The 18,893-nt window shown below is 41.1% G+C and overlaps 1 protein-coding gene across 50 annotated transcripts in view; it reads left to right on the forward strand.

Annotated features, from left to right (window-relative positions):
* LOC108874171 (uncharacterized) overlaps positions 1-18,893 on the forward strand; it is an 86,213-nt gene that overhangs the window by 32,567 nt on the left and 34,753 nt on the right. For 7 of the 50 annotated variants that reach the window (XM_051068682.1, XM_051068680.1, XM_051068676.1 and 4 more), the window contains exons 10-13: positions 593-726; positions 3,469-3,700; positions 4,431-4,778; positions 18,733-18,789. In XM_051068682.1, the coding sequence (XP_050924639.1) occupies positions 593-726; positions 3,469-3,700; positions 4,431-4,778; positions 18,733-18,789 (771 nt within the window). Of the gene's footprint in view, positions 1-592; positions 727-3,468; positions 3,701-4,430; positions 4,779-4,902; positions 4,963-5,069; positions 5,178-5,486; positions 5,837-7,785; positions 8,080-8,206; positions 8,264-8,356; positions 8,462-8,580; positions 8,718-11,925; positions 11,983-12,068; positions 12,174-12,261; positions 13,005-14,226; positions 14,284-14,374; positions 14,480-14,720; positions 14,813-18,732; positions 18,790-18,893 lie in introns of those variants that run through there. The other 43 variants (XM_051068704.1, XM_051068681.1, XM_051068718.1 and 40 more) reach the window with 30 other exon arrangements.

Genomic DNA, 18,893 nt, shown 5'->3' on the forward strand with positions numbered 1-18,893 from the left:
TCAGAAGAATCAGAGACAGTGAAGAAGTTTGTTCCTAAATCAGACGCATGTGATTTGAAAAAGTCTTTAAAGTGTTTGTTTCTTATTTGAAACAGTGGAAAAAGACCAAGACAACAGGACAAACACAACGATCATCGAGTCAGAGAAACCTGGTAAATGTCTCTGATTCATTCTTGACTAAAAACTGCATCTCCTCTGAGTTTGTTCTTCATCTCAACTCAACACTTTCTCATCTTCATTCAGGAGCTGAGGAGAATAAGAGGGTTGGTGCCATTGTTGTTGGTGTTGGTCTTTTTCTCTTTGCTCTTGTCCTCATTATTCTCAGAGTCCTGGTGAAACGTAGAAATCTCTGTAAGTAACAAACCTCTGCTCTGTAACATTTTCTCATCAGTACATTGACTCCAGTGTTGTACTTCAGTACAGTTTGTAGGTAAATGTACTTGAGTATTCAGGTGTTTTTCTACCTTATACAGCTGCACATATTGTACTTTTTCCTCCACTACATTTGTCTGACAGATACAGATACTAGTTACTTTACAGATGAAGATGGTCTGAACTCAGTGACTCACAAACTGCTTTCATGTTCTCACAGGGATGAAGAAGAAGCAGGAAGCAGAGAAAACACCAAACATCTCTGAGATGGAAAAGCTGGAGACGACATCAACAGAAGGAGATGAAGAGCTGCACAGAGCTGCAGAAAACGCTTCAGGAAACTTCCTGAAAGAGGTGTCATGGTGAACTGGACTGAGACATCAAAACCATCAAGGTTTTTTTTTTTTAAAGCATTATGGTTCTCAGCAGTTTGAGCCACAGTAAGTCTTCAGCTCAGCCTTCACTCCACATGTGCATCTGTCTGTTTACATTTGTAACTTTCTTCTTCTCTGTTACTAAAGTTTAAGTGGATTTCTGTTGGTTATTTATGTAGTTTACCAGAATCAAAATGGATTTTATAAAAACCAGGGCAGCCAGGTGTCAGTCAGTTTGGTTTTTAGACGTTTTTACTTCATTATTATAATCAAACACAGGTTATTAGTTTAGATGTGTAGTTACTGCATTCAGCCTGTAGGTGGCAGTGATGAGACACAGAACAACAACAGACTGTGGGTTATTCACTGATCACAGGGTTGGTGGTTTAAAAGTCTGGTGCGGGACTTTTAAACGCTGCCGCGTAAAGCCAGTTCGAACTGAGTGGCACGTGACTCGGGTCGGGGTTTCCCTCCACGCGCCGCCATCGTTTACACTCTTTAAAGACATGTTGAATCTTCGAAGTTTTGACGTGTTTATTTTCAGTTTGACAAAAATAAAATGGTGGATGTACAGTGATCATTGCAATAACATAAATACTGACCTGTTAAAGCTTGTTAATGATATTGTCAGCGTTGTATTTCTTTTTGTCCTCTTTTACTGTACTCAGTGTGACAGGGTTGGTGGTTTGATGCCCAGCTGCTGAAGTGTCCTTGAACCCACAGTTTCCTCACTTGTGAGTCTCTCAGGATAAAATGGTTGAATGTAAATGTGTCTCTTTCAGATTAATGTGTCTCTTTGTTTTCCACTGATCTCAGGTTTTCTAACTTAAAAACAGCTGGAAGCTTTGTTTCCTCTGCTGTGTGGACGGTGGATTTTAAACTGTTTCCTCTTTGATGTATTTTGTCCTTCATGCTGCACTTTAACACTGTCCTTTAAACTCTAATGTATAAATCATCATATGATGTTAAATGATGAAATGACTTCCAGCTTCAGTGTTTTTCAGTGTGTATCTGACTCAGAGATAAACTCAATGGTTCATTGGTCAGAACAAAGGAACAAGACAAACACTGTCTCTTTTCATTTATTCAGTGAGGTGAAGTTAGAGGAATATCTGCCACAGTTCATCCTTGCTGACTGAGGCCTGTGGAAATGTGTGGTACGTTATGATCCTGCAGGCTGATGGTGTAAAGGAGAAGTGAATGCAACACTGAAGGATTACATGGAGAAGCCCGGCTCCTAACAGCGCTGTCATTGGCGTGTGACGACATCACGTTCTGTTGTCGCTGCCGTCCGGAGAGAGAAAATCATGGAGGAAACTCTGTGTGTTTTCCTGCTTATTTCTCAGCTCTCTGTCGCTGTCAGTGGTGAGTTCACGATCATTTATTGTTCTATTTTGTTCACTCAGAGATTTTCTGACAGTAAGAGTCCCTGCTGGAGGTGTTACAGTTCCTCTGTTGCTGTATGGACACAATGTAACATGAAGCCTGTTTATTTATCATCAGTCAGATTAAAGATGTTCTCATTAGTTCTCATCTGTTAAATGAGCTGCTTTAAGGACCAGACTGGGTAGAAAGTTGGTGGCTGCAGTCAGAGGTGACGAGCGGAGAGGGAGACTCTCCATCCTACTTTCATCACTTCCCTCTCAGTGACCGTGGAGAGTTTGTCATTTGATTGTCGACTCACACAAGTTTTACAGACACAGAGCACAGAGAGAGACTCTGATCTTTCAGCTCCTTTCATTGTTTCAGTGTTAAACTACTGGGTCAGTCTGTTGGTTTTCTGAAGAGTTTGACGCAGTGAGATGTAAGGAGAGCTGCTGAGTTCACCTCACATGGAGAGAGACGGTCGCCATTTTACAGGCGGAACGAAACACAGTCAGTTCACTTTATAAACAGCAGTAAAGTGAAATGATGTTAATGTGGAGGTTAAAGCATAAACAGCGTCTTTATGATCAGCTCTGTGTAGAGTTTAACTCAGAGACTGAATCTGATATTTAGAAACCTCACGCTGCAACATTTTAATCTAAACTTTAAACTGAGATGATGAACAACAGGAAGGAAGTGAGGCTGAGTTTACAGCCATGTCAGAAACAAGAAGATATATTAGAGTGTGAACAGAGGAAAGTGAACCAGGAGAACTCTTGTGTTTCTGTCTCTGTTAGAAAGTTCTCATATTGATTTAGTTTATTTTATATCAACAACAGCAGTGAGTTCACATCAGGACACACTGAGTCTGAAAGAGGAAGCTGATGCGCCATCTTTTTCTCTCTTCCTGTCTGTGTGTAGACATCTTAAACACAGTAAAAAAAAAAACTAAAAAAAAACACTGACACCATAAAAAACAGTGAGACTCAGACTGGATGAAATCATCAGCAGCTGATCATTGAAAACTCCTCATAAAGATATTATCATAGAGTCAGATTACAGTAGAGTGAGGTTAGAATGTTTGATGTCTGTGTTTTATTCTTCAGTTAGATTCCTGCTCTGCTGGTCTTTATTCTCAGTCACTGAAACCATCTGTTTCTGTCCTGACTCCTTCATCCTGCTCTCTGAGTGGTTTGACCTGCTCCTCCCTCTCCCTCTCTGTCTCTCTGCAGGAACACTTGTAGTGAATGTGGCACAGACCTTCTATCAGGCAGAGGAGAACCACCACATCACACTGGAATGGACCTTCACACCCAAAACTCTCAGCTCCTCCAACATTTATATCCTCTGTCAACAGATAACTGATCAGAGAGCCTCAAGACTGTTTCATCTCCATGAGGGTGTTGAGGTCTCAGAGTCTCAGGATGAACAGTTTTCAGGACGAGTCCAGTTTGACAAAGACGTCCTCAGAGAAGGACGACTCAGACTTGATGTGTCCAGACTCAGGACTGAGGACTCAGGTCTGTACCTGTGTGAGGTCAACACAGAGTCCGGTTCAAGCTCTGACAAGTGTCGACTCAACGTCACTGGTGAGTTGATTGAGTAGAACTCAGTAGAAAACCCTTGTTATGGAGGGTTGTCAGTGTTGCTGATGTCCACTGTGATGGACGGTCTGACTGAACTTTGACACTCCTGAACATATGCTGCTCTGTTGGGTTCTGGGTTGGGACTGTCATACACTGTCGGGAACTTTACATTTAAACATGTTTTGAATGTGATCCGAAAAATAAGGAATGTTTCTGGAAACTTTATCATCAGTTCCCATGTGAACTGGTCTAATAATGGACTGGACACTGACTTTAACTTTACCGGTTGTCCTGGGTAAGTTCATGAACTCTGGATCTTTAGTTTAAAGTGTTGTAGTATTTATCTCTGTGTTGTGTTTTACTGAAGGTGAACATGATTATCATGTGTATCATAAATTCAGTTTAACACCACAAACAGCTGAAACCTGAACAACTACACAATCAACTGAGAAAATATTCATCAGATTTATGGACGAGAAAAATAACTGTAGTTTCAGCCCTCAGTTAAACCAACACACACTCGACAGTTTCATCAGAATTTTAATGTCTATACAGCATTTGGAGATTTATTTATTTATTTATTTGTTTTGAGAATAAATGTCGCTGCTGGAGGTGCATTTTGTTGCTCCTCTGAACTGAGAAAAATCAGCTCTGTGTGTTTTAGTGTTTGAATGAAATGATGGTTTGTCTTTTAGAGGAATTTAATCTGTATGTTTCATTTTTGTTTCTCCAGTGATTCATCAGATCACCTGTCAGACTGAACCGAACCAGGTAGAAGAAGGTGGTGATGTTTCACTGCAGTGTCGTCTGGATCCATCAGTGGACTTGAGGAAAGAAACACTGGAGTTTACCAGAGCTGACCTCAACAGAGAAGATGATGTGGTCCACTTGTATCGACATGAAAAGGACCAAACTGATCCACAGATGGATCAGTACAGAGACAGGACGACTCTGATCCATGAAGATCTGATCAGAGGAATCATCAGTCTGAACATCTCCTCATTGAACCTGACAGACAGTGGACTGTACACATGTTACGTCCCAGGACTAGCAGACAGTGCTACCATAACTCTTACTGTTGGTGAGTCTGCTGAATTTAATACTGAATTTCCATCAGAAGAATCAGAGACAGTGAAGAAGTTTGTTCCTAAATCAGACGGATGTGATTTGAAAAAGTGTTTAAAGTGTTTGTTTCTTATTTGAAGCAGTGAGAAAAGACCAAGACAACAGGACAAACACAACGATCATCGAGTCAGAGAAACCTGGTAAATGTCTCTGATTCATTCTTGACTAAAAACTGTGTCTTTGATTCTTTACATCCTTCGTTCTGTCTGAGAACAAGATAATCTGACACTTTCTCATCTTCATTCAGGACCTAAAGAGGAGAAGGATGTTGATGTCATTGTTGTTGCTGTTCTTGCTGTTCTTCTTTTCATTGTTGGTCTGATTATTGGAGTCCTGGTGAAACGTAGAAATCTCTGTAAGTAACAAACTTCTGCCCTGTAACATTTTCTCATCAGTACATTGACTCCAGTGTTGTACTTCAGTACAGTTTGTAGGTAAATGTACTTGAGTATTCAGGTTTTATACTACAGTTGTAGTAGTTGTTGTGTCTCTGAGTTATTACCAGTTTCACCAAAGAGACATTTCCTCTCTAAACTTCTCAGGCAGCTTCATTTAAATCACTTTTAGAGACCCAGAGATGTAAAGTTGTTTCAATGATCAAACATTACACAAAATGAAAACAGATCAGTGAATCAGAATCACAAACTGTTTTTCTGTCTCTCAGCCATTTGTCAGAGGAGGGAGGGAGGAGGAGACCAGGGACGAGAGCTGGCAGACGTGGACTGATGGTCGATGGACGGATGGCTGCTGCTGAGAGAAGACGTTTAGAACCTGAGTGTTTAACAGCTGCTCTGGTTTCAGCAATTCAGGCAGTTTCCAATCTGCCTTGAACTTGTATGTATTTTGCCATGCAAACTGTAATATAATCATCATATGATACTAAATGAGTAAATGACTTTGACCAGCTTCAGTGTTGCTGTAGAAGTTGTTGGTTAAACGTTTCCTGCTGGACAGGAACCTTTGTTCACTTGTTGTTCACTGACTGAGTTTGTAAATAAAGTTGGTTTGAAAACAGCTGAGTGTGAGTCCAGTCTGATGAACCATCCACTGAACACACAACACACACAGTAAAACACACTCACAGACACCTGTTCACAATGCATTCTGGGTAGCACAAGTAGTTCTCTTCACCCCACTTTGACCTGAGCCCAGTTTGTTCCCTTTAATGAAACCTGAACCTCAGCTACAGTCTGAGACCATCAGAACCACCTCTCAGATATCACAGTGTATGAGCTGAGACACATTTTCAACTTTGTCCTCCATTTTGTGTCTCTCTTCCTTTTAATGGAGGAAAGCTGCTGCCACACCTTGGAGGGGGGGGGGGGGGCTTCTTCTTCCAAACTGTTATTTATATTTAATCATCTTTAATAGTCTGTATAACAGCAGCAGAAGATTCCTGTTGTGAACAAACAGCAGAAGACTAAACAACTACACGATGAACTGACAAAGTGTAAGAAGACAACAGAGAAATAAACTCCCAGACCCTGAAGCTGATCTGTGCACAGTGAATAATAATAATACAATGACTCTGTGCACTTTACTCAACCTGGAGAACTGATGGAAACTGATGGAATCAATGCTCAGTGTTGGATTAAAGTTCACTGACAGGTGAAGTGAATAACATCCATCATCTGGTTACAGCACAATGTTCTGCTGGGAAACATTAAAGACAAGAGTTGGGAAGAGAAAACACACAAACAGTGAAATATTAGTCCTGATTCTAAAAATACTAAATGTCTACGAAGAGGAGAAATTCAAAGTGAAAAGTTCACCATTATAATTTTTTTTCCTTTATTTATTTGCTTTTTTACAACTTGTAACTGTGTAAACTGTGGTTACTGTCACGTGATGTCAAAACACGACCAGAGCTTTGACTCCGACCAATGGAATGCTCATAGAACGCATGGGCGTGATCAATGTACGAGATTTACATTCTATCTACATCTACAAACTCTCATTGGCTGAGAGCTCTCTGAGCGGGGAGCTCTCAGCCAATGAGAATTTCTCTCTGAGGAGGGGTGTGTCTGAGTGTTCGGAGAAGTTTCCCCGCTGCATGAACTGAACAGCTGAGTTTGAAGCGGTATTACCACCAGACCATACGAGTCACAGTAGAGCTGAAGATGGAGGAGAGAGTCTGTATCTTCCTGCTTGTTTTATTCTTCAGTCATCAAGTTGTCAGCGGTGAGTTTAAGCTTCTTTATTCATGTCATCCTGACGCTGTGTCAGAGAGCGGCTTCTGTTGTTTGGGGAGAGTTGGACACAGTTCAACAACACATCGAGCTGCAGCCTCCACGATGATCACACTGATGAACCAACGGCTTTTTAACACAGCTTCAACACAACTTTAACAACTGTCAACAAATTTGCGTCGAGACAAGATTCACTGTCACTGTTTTTGAACGTTATTAAAGACCGGCTCCGAGGTCTGTACTGCGCAGGCGCCGGAGACACGCTGACTCCAGGCTGCGTTACTTTGTAGCCTCCCGTGTAGACAGGGATTGGTGTCGGTTGCTGAATCTTCTGTGTCAGTACATGAAGGGAGGTTGTGCAGAACACCGCAGATCTTCACTGTATGGACGGAACCTCTGCGGTTTTACAGATTCCTGGCTGTCAGAGCAGTACACTGTAAAAAATGAGTGTTGTGGTTTGTGGTTTGACGAGGAGTGCTGCATGAGTGTGAAAATATTCCGCGGGTTTCAGATTAGATACTTTTTTTCAACTATTCAATTAACTGAGATCAGTTTTTTCAGCATAGGAGGAATATCCTCGGGTTGATTAGTAGATAGATTAGGTAGGTAGATTTGTTACACCCCTGATTTGCCCAGGACTCTGTGTTGTTAAAGTGTTTAAATGTGTGAAATAGTGTTTGTTTTTAGAGCTAACTGTCTCTGTGGTTTGTTTCTTTCTGTCCACAGGAAATCATCATGTCTCCTGTCCAACTCCACCCATCGAGGCAGAAGAAGGTGATGTTGCTGAGCTTCAGTGTCGTCTGGATCCATCAGTGGACTTGAGGAAAGAAACGCTGGATTTTACCAGAGCTGACATCAACAAAGAGGTGGTCCACGCATATCGACATGAAAAGGACCAAACTGATCCACAGATGGATCAGTACAGAGACAGGACGACTCTGATCCATGAAGATCTGATCAGAGGAATCATCAGTCTGAACATCTCCTCATTGACCCTGACAGACAGTGGACTGTACACATGTTACGTCCCAGGACTAGCAGCCAGTGCTACCATAACTCTTACTGTTGGTGAGTCTGCTGAATTTAATACTGAATTTCCATCAGAAGATTCAGAGACAGTGAAGAAGTTTGTTCCTAAATCAGACGGATGTGATTTGAAAAAGTGTTTAAAGTGTTTGTTTCTTATTTGAAACAGTGGAAAAAGACCAAGACAACAGGACAAACACAACGACCATCGAGTCAGAGAAACCTGGTAAATTAAAAAAAGATTCATTCTTGACTAAAAACTGCATCTCCTCTGAGTTTGTTCTTCATCTCAACTCAACACTTTCTCATCTTCATTCAGGAGCTGAGGAGAATAAGAGGGTTGGTGCCATTGTTGGTGTTGGTCTTTTTCTCTTTGCTCTTGTCCTCATTATTCTCAGAGTCCTGGTGAAACGTAGAAATCTCTGTAAGTAACAAACCTCTGCTCTGTAACATTTTCTCATCAGTACATTGACTCCAGTGTTGTACTTCAGATGAAGATGGTCTGAACTCAGTGACTCACAAACTGCTTTCATGTTCTCACAGGGATGAAGAAGAAGCAGGAAGCAGAGAAAACACCAAACATCTCTGAGATGGAAAAGCTGGAGACGACATCAACAGAAGGAGATGAAGAGCTGCACAGAGCTGCAGAAAACGCTTCAGGAAACTTCCTGAAAGAGGTGTCATGGTGAACTGGACTGAGACATCAAAACTATTGAGGTTTTTAATTTCCAAAAAAGAGAGAAAGAAAAACAGAAGTTGTGTCTTCCGTCTGATCTGTGGCAGAGAGCATTGTCCTGCTGACAGAGGACACTGTCACCATGAACATGGTCTGCTGCAGAGTTCAGGTTGGTGGTTCGTGTCCATCTCTTCTCCAGGTAAACAACACACCTGAACACAGTTTTTGTATTTATGATTGAATGCAGGCACCAGTATAAATAACACTGCTTATGATGTAGTGGATCTATAACTGATGTTTGATATTCTATCTATCTATTTATCCTGTCTGACAGTGAAAGATGTAATTTTCTTTGTTGTTGTTTTGTATTTGTTTGGTTTATTTATTGTTGTAAACAGGTGAGTTGTGGTTTTAATAAAGAGATTGAATCATGTGATAAACAGTTAGTGTTTGTGTCCGTTCCTTTATTCTCCACTATGATCAGATGGAGCTGCTGCTGTGTTTATGTAGTTTACCAGACTTGGTTATAACCTGACAGGAGTGCCTGCGCTCCCATTGTCCCTGCATGTCTCATTACCGTATCTTTTGAACTATATGTGCTATCGAAAAAATTCCAACAGCTAAACAGCTGGCTAATCAGGTGAGAATGAGATTGTGCATTAGCCTCACATGCATCCCTCCTAGCACAGGTCCCTGTGGCTGACATGAGCATCAGTCTGCGAGTGCCAGGACATCTGAGTCTCATTAAAATGATGCAAGGAGCCTCGGCTCTAAAGGATTAAGAAGTCAGGGCCTAAGACCTGTGCTGTGAGAGGGTAACTGACGGACTGTGACTGACTGAGGCTGACTCACCCAAATATTCAGGAAACCTCAACTCAAAGACACTTCCTGCTTCTTCCTTCCTTTTCATCAAACACTTCCTTTTTATACAGTAAATTTCCCCATTGTGGGACTAATAAAGGATTATCTTATCTTACAGACGAGAAAGGGGGACTAGATGTGTCCTGTGTTTTGGTGCTGGAAGTTCATTGTTTCCTGAACACAGGAGGTTTATCATTATTATTCCATTCTTTCTATTCTGTCCATCCATCTATCTATCTCAGGCCTGTCTGAAAAGGAACCAGTGAGGGTTTTTTAATCAAACACAGGAAAGGTGATCTGACCAGCCTGCTCTCAGTCGCTGCAGTGTGGTTTTTAGACGATGTTAGTTTTATTTGTTCCATAAAGTCAGACCATGTTGACTTCATTTTGACCTGCTGTGTGTTTATTGTGGTTTTCCTCTATGGGGCAGTGATGAGCCACAAACACAACAATACAGACCGTGAGTTGAGTTGTTCACTGATCCTGGATCAGATTTACATTCCGAAACTTTCAGAGGATCTGTGGATTCTTACTCACAGACTGAATTTAACACAGAAATTAAAACCTATTAATTTATCATCAGTCAGATTAATGATGTTAATGATGAGCTGCTTTAAGAACAAGACCGGGTAGAAACATAGAGCACGATAAAATGTATTTTCTTTCAAATGTATTTTCTAGATTCTCTTATTTTTGAAGTTTATTAAAATCATTGGTTTAATGAATGTTAACTCCAATATATAAACAGTTTATTTATATACACACACATAGATGTTTGATTCTGTTCGTTCATTTGGATTAGGGACTACATGCACCTCACTAAAGTTAGTGATAGTTGAGACTGGCGGAGTGATATGTTGGAAGACAGTGAGTTGATGTACCGCGCATGCGGTCAGTTGTTCCTGTTGACCAAGGAACATCGACGAAGCTTTAACCGTGTGTTTGTTTTATCTGCGGCTCGATAGTATTTGAATTAAACTTGACGCTAACAGGGACCAACGTTAAACTAGAACATGGCTGGACCGTGTGTGGACCTGCGGAGTGAGAACTGCTGGGCTGCTCACTTCACTGACGCTCGGTGGTTTCCGCCTTTAGTGTGGCCTTTACCTGAGCGCGTTCCCACGACTCGCGTTAGAGGTATGGACGCGCTTACAGATGGTTTCTCAGTTCACCAGCAGACTGAGAACTTCATCTGGATCATAGACAGTTTGAACTGGACTGATGAAGATGATGATGAGGGCGTGTTTTGTTGTCCAGGTTGTTTTATCAGTCAGTGAAGGCATCACGGGTAAGTTCAAGCTTCTTTATTGTTATTGTCAGATGAATATTCTGCTGTTGAGTTGGGGTTGCTGGCTGAAGCGTGTATGAGTGTGCCGTACGGACTGAGGCCGCTGGGTGTGCGGTAGAGAGAACAGATTTCCGTACCGAACGAATGCGGACCGAAACTCGGCTGCTAGCAGCCGCTGTCATTGGCTGACAGTGGTGATGTCACGTTCTGTTCTCGCTGCTGTCCCGCCCCTCCGGGTACAGAGACAGAGTTGTATCAGAGTGAGGAGCTGCTCCACAGTCAGTCTGAGCTGCTCTGATGAGGTGATCATGAAGGAAACTCTCTGTGTTTTCCTGCTTATTTCATCGCTCTCTGTAGCTGTCAGCGGTGCGTTCAGGTTCCATTATTGTTACTGCTCTGATGAGCACATGGTTCCTCCATGATCACCTCATCAGAGCAGCTCACACTGACTGTGGAGCAGCTCCTCACTCTGATACAACTCTGTCTCTGTACCCGGAGGGGCGGGACAGCAGAAAAATCAACTCTATGTGTTTAAATGAAATAGTGTTTGTCTTCATTTAATCTGTCTGCATGTTTCCTTTGTTTCCCCAGGAACTCATCTTGTCACCTGTCAGACTGAACCAAACCAGGCAGAAGAAGGTGGTGATGTTTCACTGCAGTGTCATCTGGATCCATCAGTGGACTTGAGGAAAGAAACACTGGAGTTCACCAGAGCTGACCTCAACAGAGAAGATGATGTGGTCCACTCGTACCGCCACGAAAAGGACCAAACTGATCCACAGATGGATCAGTACAGAGACAGGACGACTCTGATCCATGAAGATCTGATCAGAGGAATCATCAGTCTGAACATCTCCTCATTGACCCTGACAGACAGTGGACTGTACACATGTTACGTCCCAGGACTAGCAGACAGTTGTACCATAACTCTTACTGTTGGTGAGTCTGAATTTAATACTGAATTTCCATCAGAAGAATCAGAGACAGTGAAGAAGTTTGTTCCTAAATCAGATGCATGTGATTTGAAAAAGTGTTTAAAGTGTTTGTTTCTTATTTGAAACAGTGAAAAAAGACCAAGATAACAGGACAAACACAACGACCATCGAGTCAGAGAAACCAGGTAAATGTCTCTGATTCATTCTTTACTAAAAACTGCATCTCCTCTGAGTTTGTTCTTCAACTCAACACTTTCTCATCTTCATTCAGGAACTGAGAAGATGAATGTTGGTGCCATTGTTGGTGGTGTTCATGGTGCTCTCATTGGTCTTGGTCTCATTCTTATCGGAGTCCTGGTGAAACTTGGAATAATCAGTAAGTAACAAACTTCATTTTATCATCAGTACATTGACTCCAGTGTTGTGAACCACAGCAGTTTTAACAGAAACTTCCTCTCTGACAGAGAACAGGTGTGGAACAGACCAGCAGGTGGCAGCAGACAGATCTCAGACAGAGGAGTTGAACCCTGCAGGAAACGGTTTGATAAACGTGGTCTCAGAGGTGTAGAGGTGGTAGATGATGGACGACCATTTATTACCTGAGATCAGAAACCACAGGTGTGATTGTGGGGGGGGGCATCCTTCATGGTCAGACATATAAATTGTGAAACAGCTACCTTAAATAAGGACTGTGGTGATGTAAAGATAACTAGAGACTGACACTAATGAACTGTTTGTAGTTCAGTGTCATTCATCCTCAGACATCATTAGACCAACAGCTGCTGCCGTCCATCATGATGTTGACTGCTCAGGGATTTTTTTTTTTTTTTTACCTCTGAATGTAAAATATATATATATATTTAAGGGAAAACAATAATATATAATAATAATATATTTTTTTATATTGTATATATTCATGAAATGAATCCAGTGTCACCAGCTGATTGGACTCTGTCTCTAATGTGGTCACACTGTTTTAGTTTCTGTTTAAGTTGTTGGTTTGTTTTTGTGTTTGTTTGTGTCTCAGTGTTTCTGATGCTGTACTGTTTACAGATACAGGGAGGATTTAAACTGTGAGTCTGTCTTTGATGGAGAGATGATCTCCCACTGTGTTTGTTTTACCGTATGATGAAGTCTTCCTTCTTCATTTTTTATGGTTTTGTCTGCTCTGTTTCGTTTAGTAAATAAAGTTTTAATAATACTGCCATTGTCGTTGTTTATTTGTATTTTGTTGGAGTCGGTTTCTCAAAATCTGGGGTTTTCATCTGGCGTTTTTGTCGCCCCCTGGTGGTCAAACGATGTACTGCACTGTCGGCGGTCTCTGGCCATGTGTTCAATGATGCGGTTTCACTGTGGGAAAAGCAGCAGCTTAAACCACAATAAGAAAAATCAGATCCAAGTCCAGACCTGATAGACTGACAGAGATTTATCAAACAGTATACAGAGTTCACAAGAACTAAATGAAGAATATAGAAATCGCCCTACAATACAGACACGTGAGAAAACACTTTAGTGATAAACAAATCAGTAAAGAACAAAGAAAGATTCAGTTTTCATATCCAGGTTAAGGCTTGGAGGAGGCTCTGATTGGAAAACACCTGGATGAAACTGATGGAATATTTACACAATATTGGATCAAACTGTCAAGAAACATCCAGATTAATGTCAGGACCTGAAGGTTTCCATCAGAAAACTGTGCTGTACCGAGGTGGTGAGTGGTTTTACTGTCCGGGCTGATCGGTGTGTAAATAACTGTCAGAACGCAGCATTAATAAAGATCAGTAGGGGGCAGCATTGCGTCAGTGCAGCGTCTAATCTGCCCAAGCGGAAGAAGAAGAAGAAGAAGAAAAGGAGGAAGCGGCAGAATTTGAGCGATTTAACCTCCACCTACGATAGAAGTGAAACTTTCTCCACTTTCGGTGTCAGACCAGGTAAAACAAACAAATTTACTCGTTCGTTTTACAAAAATAAACGTGGTTTGTTCCTGGACACCACGATTGTCCACCAGTGAAGCAGACAGGCTGAAAACTATGTAGTTTGTGACTCAGATCCTGGCGACCTGTTCCTCTGTTTGCACTAAAGACCACAATCCACCAGACACAGTGAATGATCTTAATGTGTTCAGGTGTTAGATGTGATCTGTAAGGACTCTGTGGATCAGTACAGAGACAAGACGACTCTCAAGATCTGATCAGAGGAATCATCAGTCTGAACATCTCCTCATTGACCCTGACAGACAGTGGACTGTACACATGTTACGTCCCAGGACTAGCAGACAGTTGTACCATAACTCTTACTGTTGGTGAGTCTGCTGAATTTAATACTGAATTTCCATCAGAAGAATCAGAGACAGTGAAGAAGTTTGTTCCTAAATCAGACGGATGTGATTTGAAAAAGTGTTTAAAGTGTTTGTTTCTTATTTGAAACAGTGAGAAAAGACCAAGACAACAGGACAAACACAACGATCATCGAGTCAGAGAAACCTGGTAAATGTCTCTGATTCATTCTTGACTAAAAACTGCATCTCCTCTGAGTTTGTTCTTCATCTCAACTCAACACTTTCTCATCTTCATTCAGGAGCTGAGGAGATGATGAAGGTCGCTGTCATTGTTCTCAGTGTTATTGTTGCTCTCATTGGTCTTGGTCTGATTCTCAGAGTCCTGGTGAAACGTAGAAATCTCTGTAAGTAACAAACCTCTGCTCTGTAACATTTTCTCATCAGTACATTGACTCCAGTGTTGTACTTCAGTACAGTTTGTAGGTAAATGTACTTGAGTATTCAGGTGTTTTTCTACCTTATACAGCTGCACATATTGTACTTTTTCCTCCACTACATTTGTCTGACAGATACAGATACTAGTTACTTTACAGATGAAGATGGTCTGAACTCAGTGACTCACAAACTGCTTTCATGTTCTCACAGGGATGAAGAAGAAGCAGGAAGCAGAGAAAACACCAAACATCTCTGAGATGGAAAAGCTGGAGACGACATCAACAGAAGGAGATGAAGAGCTGCAGAAAACGCTTCAGGAAACTTCCTGAAAGAGGTGTAGTTGTTGAACTGGCTGGACTGAGACATCAAAACCATCAAGGTTTTTTTTTTTAAAGCATTATGGTTCTCAGCAGTTTGAGCCACAGTAAGTCTTCAGCTCAGCCTTCACTCCACATGTGCATCTGTCTGTTTACATTCGTAACTTTCTTCTTCTCTGTTACTAAAGTTTAAGTGGATTTCTGTTGGTTATTTATGTAGTTTACCAGAATCAAAATGGATTTTATAAAAACCAGGGCAGCCAGGTGTCAGTCAGTTTGGGTTTTAGACGTTTTTACTTCATTATTATAATCAAACACAGGTTATTAGTTTAGATGTGTAGTTACTGCATTCAGCCTGTAGGTGGCAGTGATGAGACACAGAACAACAACAGAGACTGTGGGTTATTCACTGATCACAGGGTTGGTGGTTTGATCCCCAGCTGCTGAAGTGTCCTTGAACCCACAGTTTCCTCACTTGTGAGTCTCTCAGGATAAAATGGTTGAATGTAAATGTGTCTCTGTCAGATTAATGTGTCTCTTTGTTTTCCACTGATCTCAGGTTTTCTAACTTAAAAACAGCTGGAAGCTTTATTTCCTCTGCTGTGTGGACGGTGGATTTTACAGTGTTTCCTCTTTGATGTATTTTGTCCTTCATGCTGCACTTTAACACTGTCCTTTAAACTCTAATGTATAAATCATCATATGATGTTAAATGATGAAATGACTTGGACCAGCTTCAGTGTTTTTCAGTGTGTATCTGACTCAGAGATAAACTTGGTGGTTCGTTGGTCAGAACAAAGGAACAAGACAAACACTGTGTCTCTTGTGAGGTGACATTTGGAGATCATGTATCTGACAGAGCAATATTTACCACAAACCACACTGTCTGAGTGAATTGTGTATGTGGGTGGTTCTCTGTTGACTCTGCGTAAAAGTTCAGGAAGTGAGAGGAGGAGACAGTAGACTTGTAAGAGTTGTAGTAAGAAGTCAATCTGAGCTGCTCTGATGAGAAGATCATAGAGGAAACTCTCTGTATTTTCCCGCTCTCTGTCGCTGTCAGTGGTGAGTTCACGATCATTTATTGTTCTATTTTGTTCACTCAGAGATTTTCTGACAGTAAAAGTTGCTGCTGGAGGTGTTACAGTTCACACTTTTCTCTGACTGATTTTCAGTTTGCTGCTGCGTTGTGTTTCACATTTGATTGTTCATTGACAGACGAGACAAATAAGTTAATGTACAAATACAGAGTAGATATTATTATTATTATTATTATTATTATTATTATTGTTGTTGTTGTTGTTGTTGTTGTTGTTGTTGTTGTTGTTTTTCATGAAGGGAACTGGTTTTGTTCTTAGACAAGATGTTGGACAATGGATTTAGTTTTTACTGAAGTTCCAGAGAGACTGAGAGAAACAGACATGGAGGAGGAAATATATATCCAGTGATACTGTTTCATTGTTTCAGTATCAGACCACTGTGTCAGCCTGTTGGTTTATTCATTGTTTTCAGTGTTTTACTTTGTGAGATCTGGGAAACTGATGCGTTCACACTGTCAGAGCGAACATGATGTCTGTGGATGAGAACAGAGGCATGAAAACTATACAAAGTCTGAACACGGTCAGTTCACTTTATAAACAGCAGTAAAGTGAAATGATGTTAATGTGGAGGTTAAAGCATAAACAGCGTCTTTATGATCAGCTCTGTGTAGAGTTTAACTCAGAGACTGAATCTGATATTTAGAAACCTCACGCTGCAACATTTTAATCTAAACTTTAAACTGAGATGATGAACAACAGGAAGGAAGTGAGGCTGAGTTTACCGCCATGTCAGAAACAGGAAGATATATTAGAGTGTGAACAGAGGAAAGTGAACCAGGAGAACTCTTGTGTTTCTGTCTCTGTTAGAAAGTTCTCATATTGATTTAGTTTATTTTATATCAACAACAGCAGTGAGTTCACATCAGGACACACTGAGTCTGAAAGAGGAAGCTGATGCGCCATCTTTTTCTCTCTTCCTGTTTGTGTGTAGACATCTTAAACACAGTAAAAAAAAAAAACTAAAAAAAAACACTGACACCATAAAAAACAGTGAGAGTCAGTAAAAGCTCAGACTGGACTAAATCATCAGCAGCTGATCATTGAGAACTCCTCATAAAGATATTATCATAGAGTCAGATTACAGTAGAGTGAGGTTAGAATGTTTGATGTCTGTGTTTTATTCTTCAGTTAGATTCCTGCTCTGCTGGTCTTTATTCTCAGCCACTGAAACCATCTGTTTCTGTCCTGACTCCTTCATCCTGCTCTCTGAGTGGTTTGACCTGCTCCTCCCTCTCCCTCTCTGTCTCTCTGCAGGAACACTTGTAGTGAATGTGGCACAGACCTTCTATCAGGCAGAGGAGAACCACCACATCACACTGGAATGGACCTTCACACCCAAAACTCTCAGCTCCTCCAACATTTATATCCTCTGTCAACTGATAACTGATCAGAGAGCCTCAAGACTGTTTCATCTCCATGAGGGTGTTGAGGTCTCAAAGTCTCAGGATGAACAGTTTTCAGGACGAGTCCAGTTTGACAAAGACGTCCTCAGAGAAGGACGACTCAGACTTGATGTGTCCAGACTCAGGACTGAGGACTCAGGTCTGTACCTGTGTGAGGTCAACACAGAGTCCGGTTCAAGCTCTGACAAGTGTCGACTCAGCGTCACTGGTGAGTTGATTGAATAGAACTCAGTAGAAAACCCTTGTTATGGAGGGTTGTCAGTGTTGCTGATGTCCACTGTGATGGACTGAACTTTGACACTCCTGAACATATGCTGCTCTGTTGGGTTCTGGGTTGGGACTGTCATACACTGTCGGGAACTTTACATTTAAACATGTTTTGAATGTGATCCGAAAAATAAGGAATGTTTCTGGAAACTTTATCATCAGTTCCCATGTGAACTGGTTTAATAATGGACTGGACACTGACTTTAACTTTACCGGTTGTCCTGGGTAAGTTCATGAACTCTTGATCTTTAGTTTAAAGTGTTGTAGTATTTATCTCTGTGTTGTGTTTTACTGAAGGTGAACATGATTATCATGTGTATCATAAATTCAGTTTAACACCACAAACAGCTGAAACCTGAACAACTACACAATCAACTGAGAAAATATTCATCAGATCTATGGACGAGAAAAATAACTGTAGTTTCAGCCCTCAGTTAAACCAACACACACTCGACAGTTTCATCAGAATTTTAATGTCTATACAGTATTTGGAGATTTATTTATTTATTTATTTGTTTTGAGAATAAATGTCGCTGCTGGAGGTGCATTTTGTTGCTCCTCTGAACTGAGAAAAATCAGCTCTGTGTGTTTTAGTGTTTGAATGAAATGATGGTTTGTCTTTTAGAGGAATTTAATCTGTATGTTTCATTTTTGTTTCTCCAGCAATTCATCAGCTCACCTGTCAGACTGAACTGATCCAGGCAGAAGAAGGTGGTGATGTTTCACTGCAGTGTCGTCTGGATCCATCAGTGGACTTGAGGAAAGAAACACTGGATTTTACCAGAGCTGACCTCAACAGAGAAGATGATGTGGTCCACTCGTACCGCCACGAAAAGGACCAAACTGATCCACAGATGGATCAGTACAGAGGCAGGACGACTCTGATCCATGAAGATCTGATCAGAGGAATCATCAGTCTGAACATCTCCTCATTGACCCTGACAGACAGTGGACTGTACACATGTTACGTCCCAGGACTAGCAGACAGTGCTACCATAACTCTTACTGTTGGTGAGTCTGCTGAATTTAATACTGAATTTCCATCAGAAGAATCAGAGACAGTGAAGAAGTTTGTTCCTAAATCAGACGGATGTGATTTGAAAAAGTGTTTAAAGTTTTTGTTTCTTATTTGAAACAGTGAAAAAAGACAAAGACAACAGGACAAACACAACGATCATCGAGTCAGAGAAACCTGGTAAATGTCTCTGATTCATTCTTGACTAAAAACTGTGTCTTTGATTCTTTACATCCTTCGTTCTGTCTGAGAACAAGATAATCTGACACTTTCTCATCTTCATT

Source organism: Lates calcarifer, unplaced genomic scaffold (genome assembly GCF_001640805.2).
Source record: "Lates calcarifer isolate ASB-BC8 unplaced genomic scaffold, TLL_Latcal_v3 _unitig_5243_quiver_792, whole genome shotgun sequence".
Taxonomy (NCBI): domain Eukaryota; kingdom Metazoa; phylum Chordata; class Actinopteri; family Centropomidae; genus Lates; species Lates calcarifer.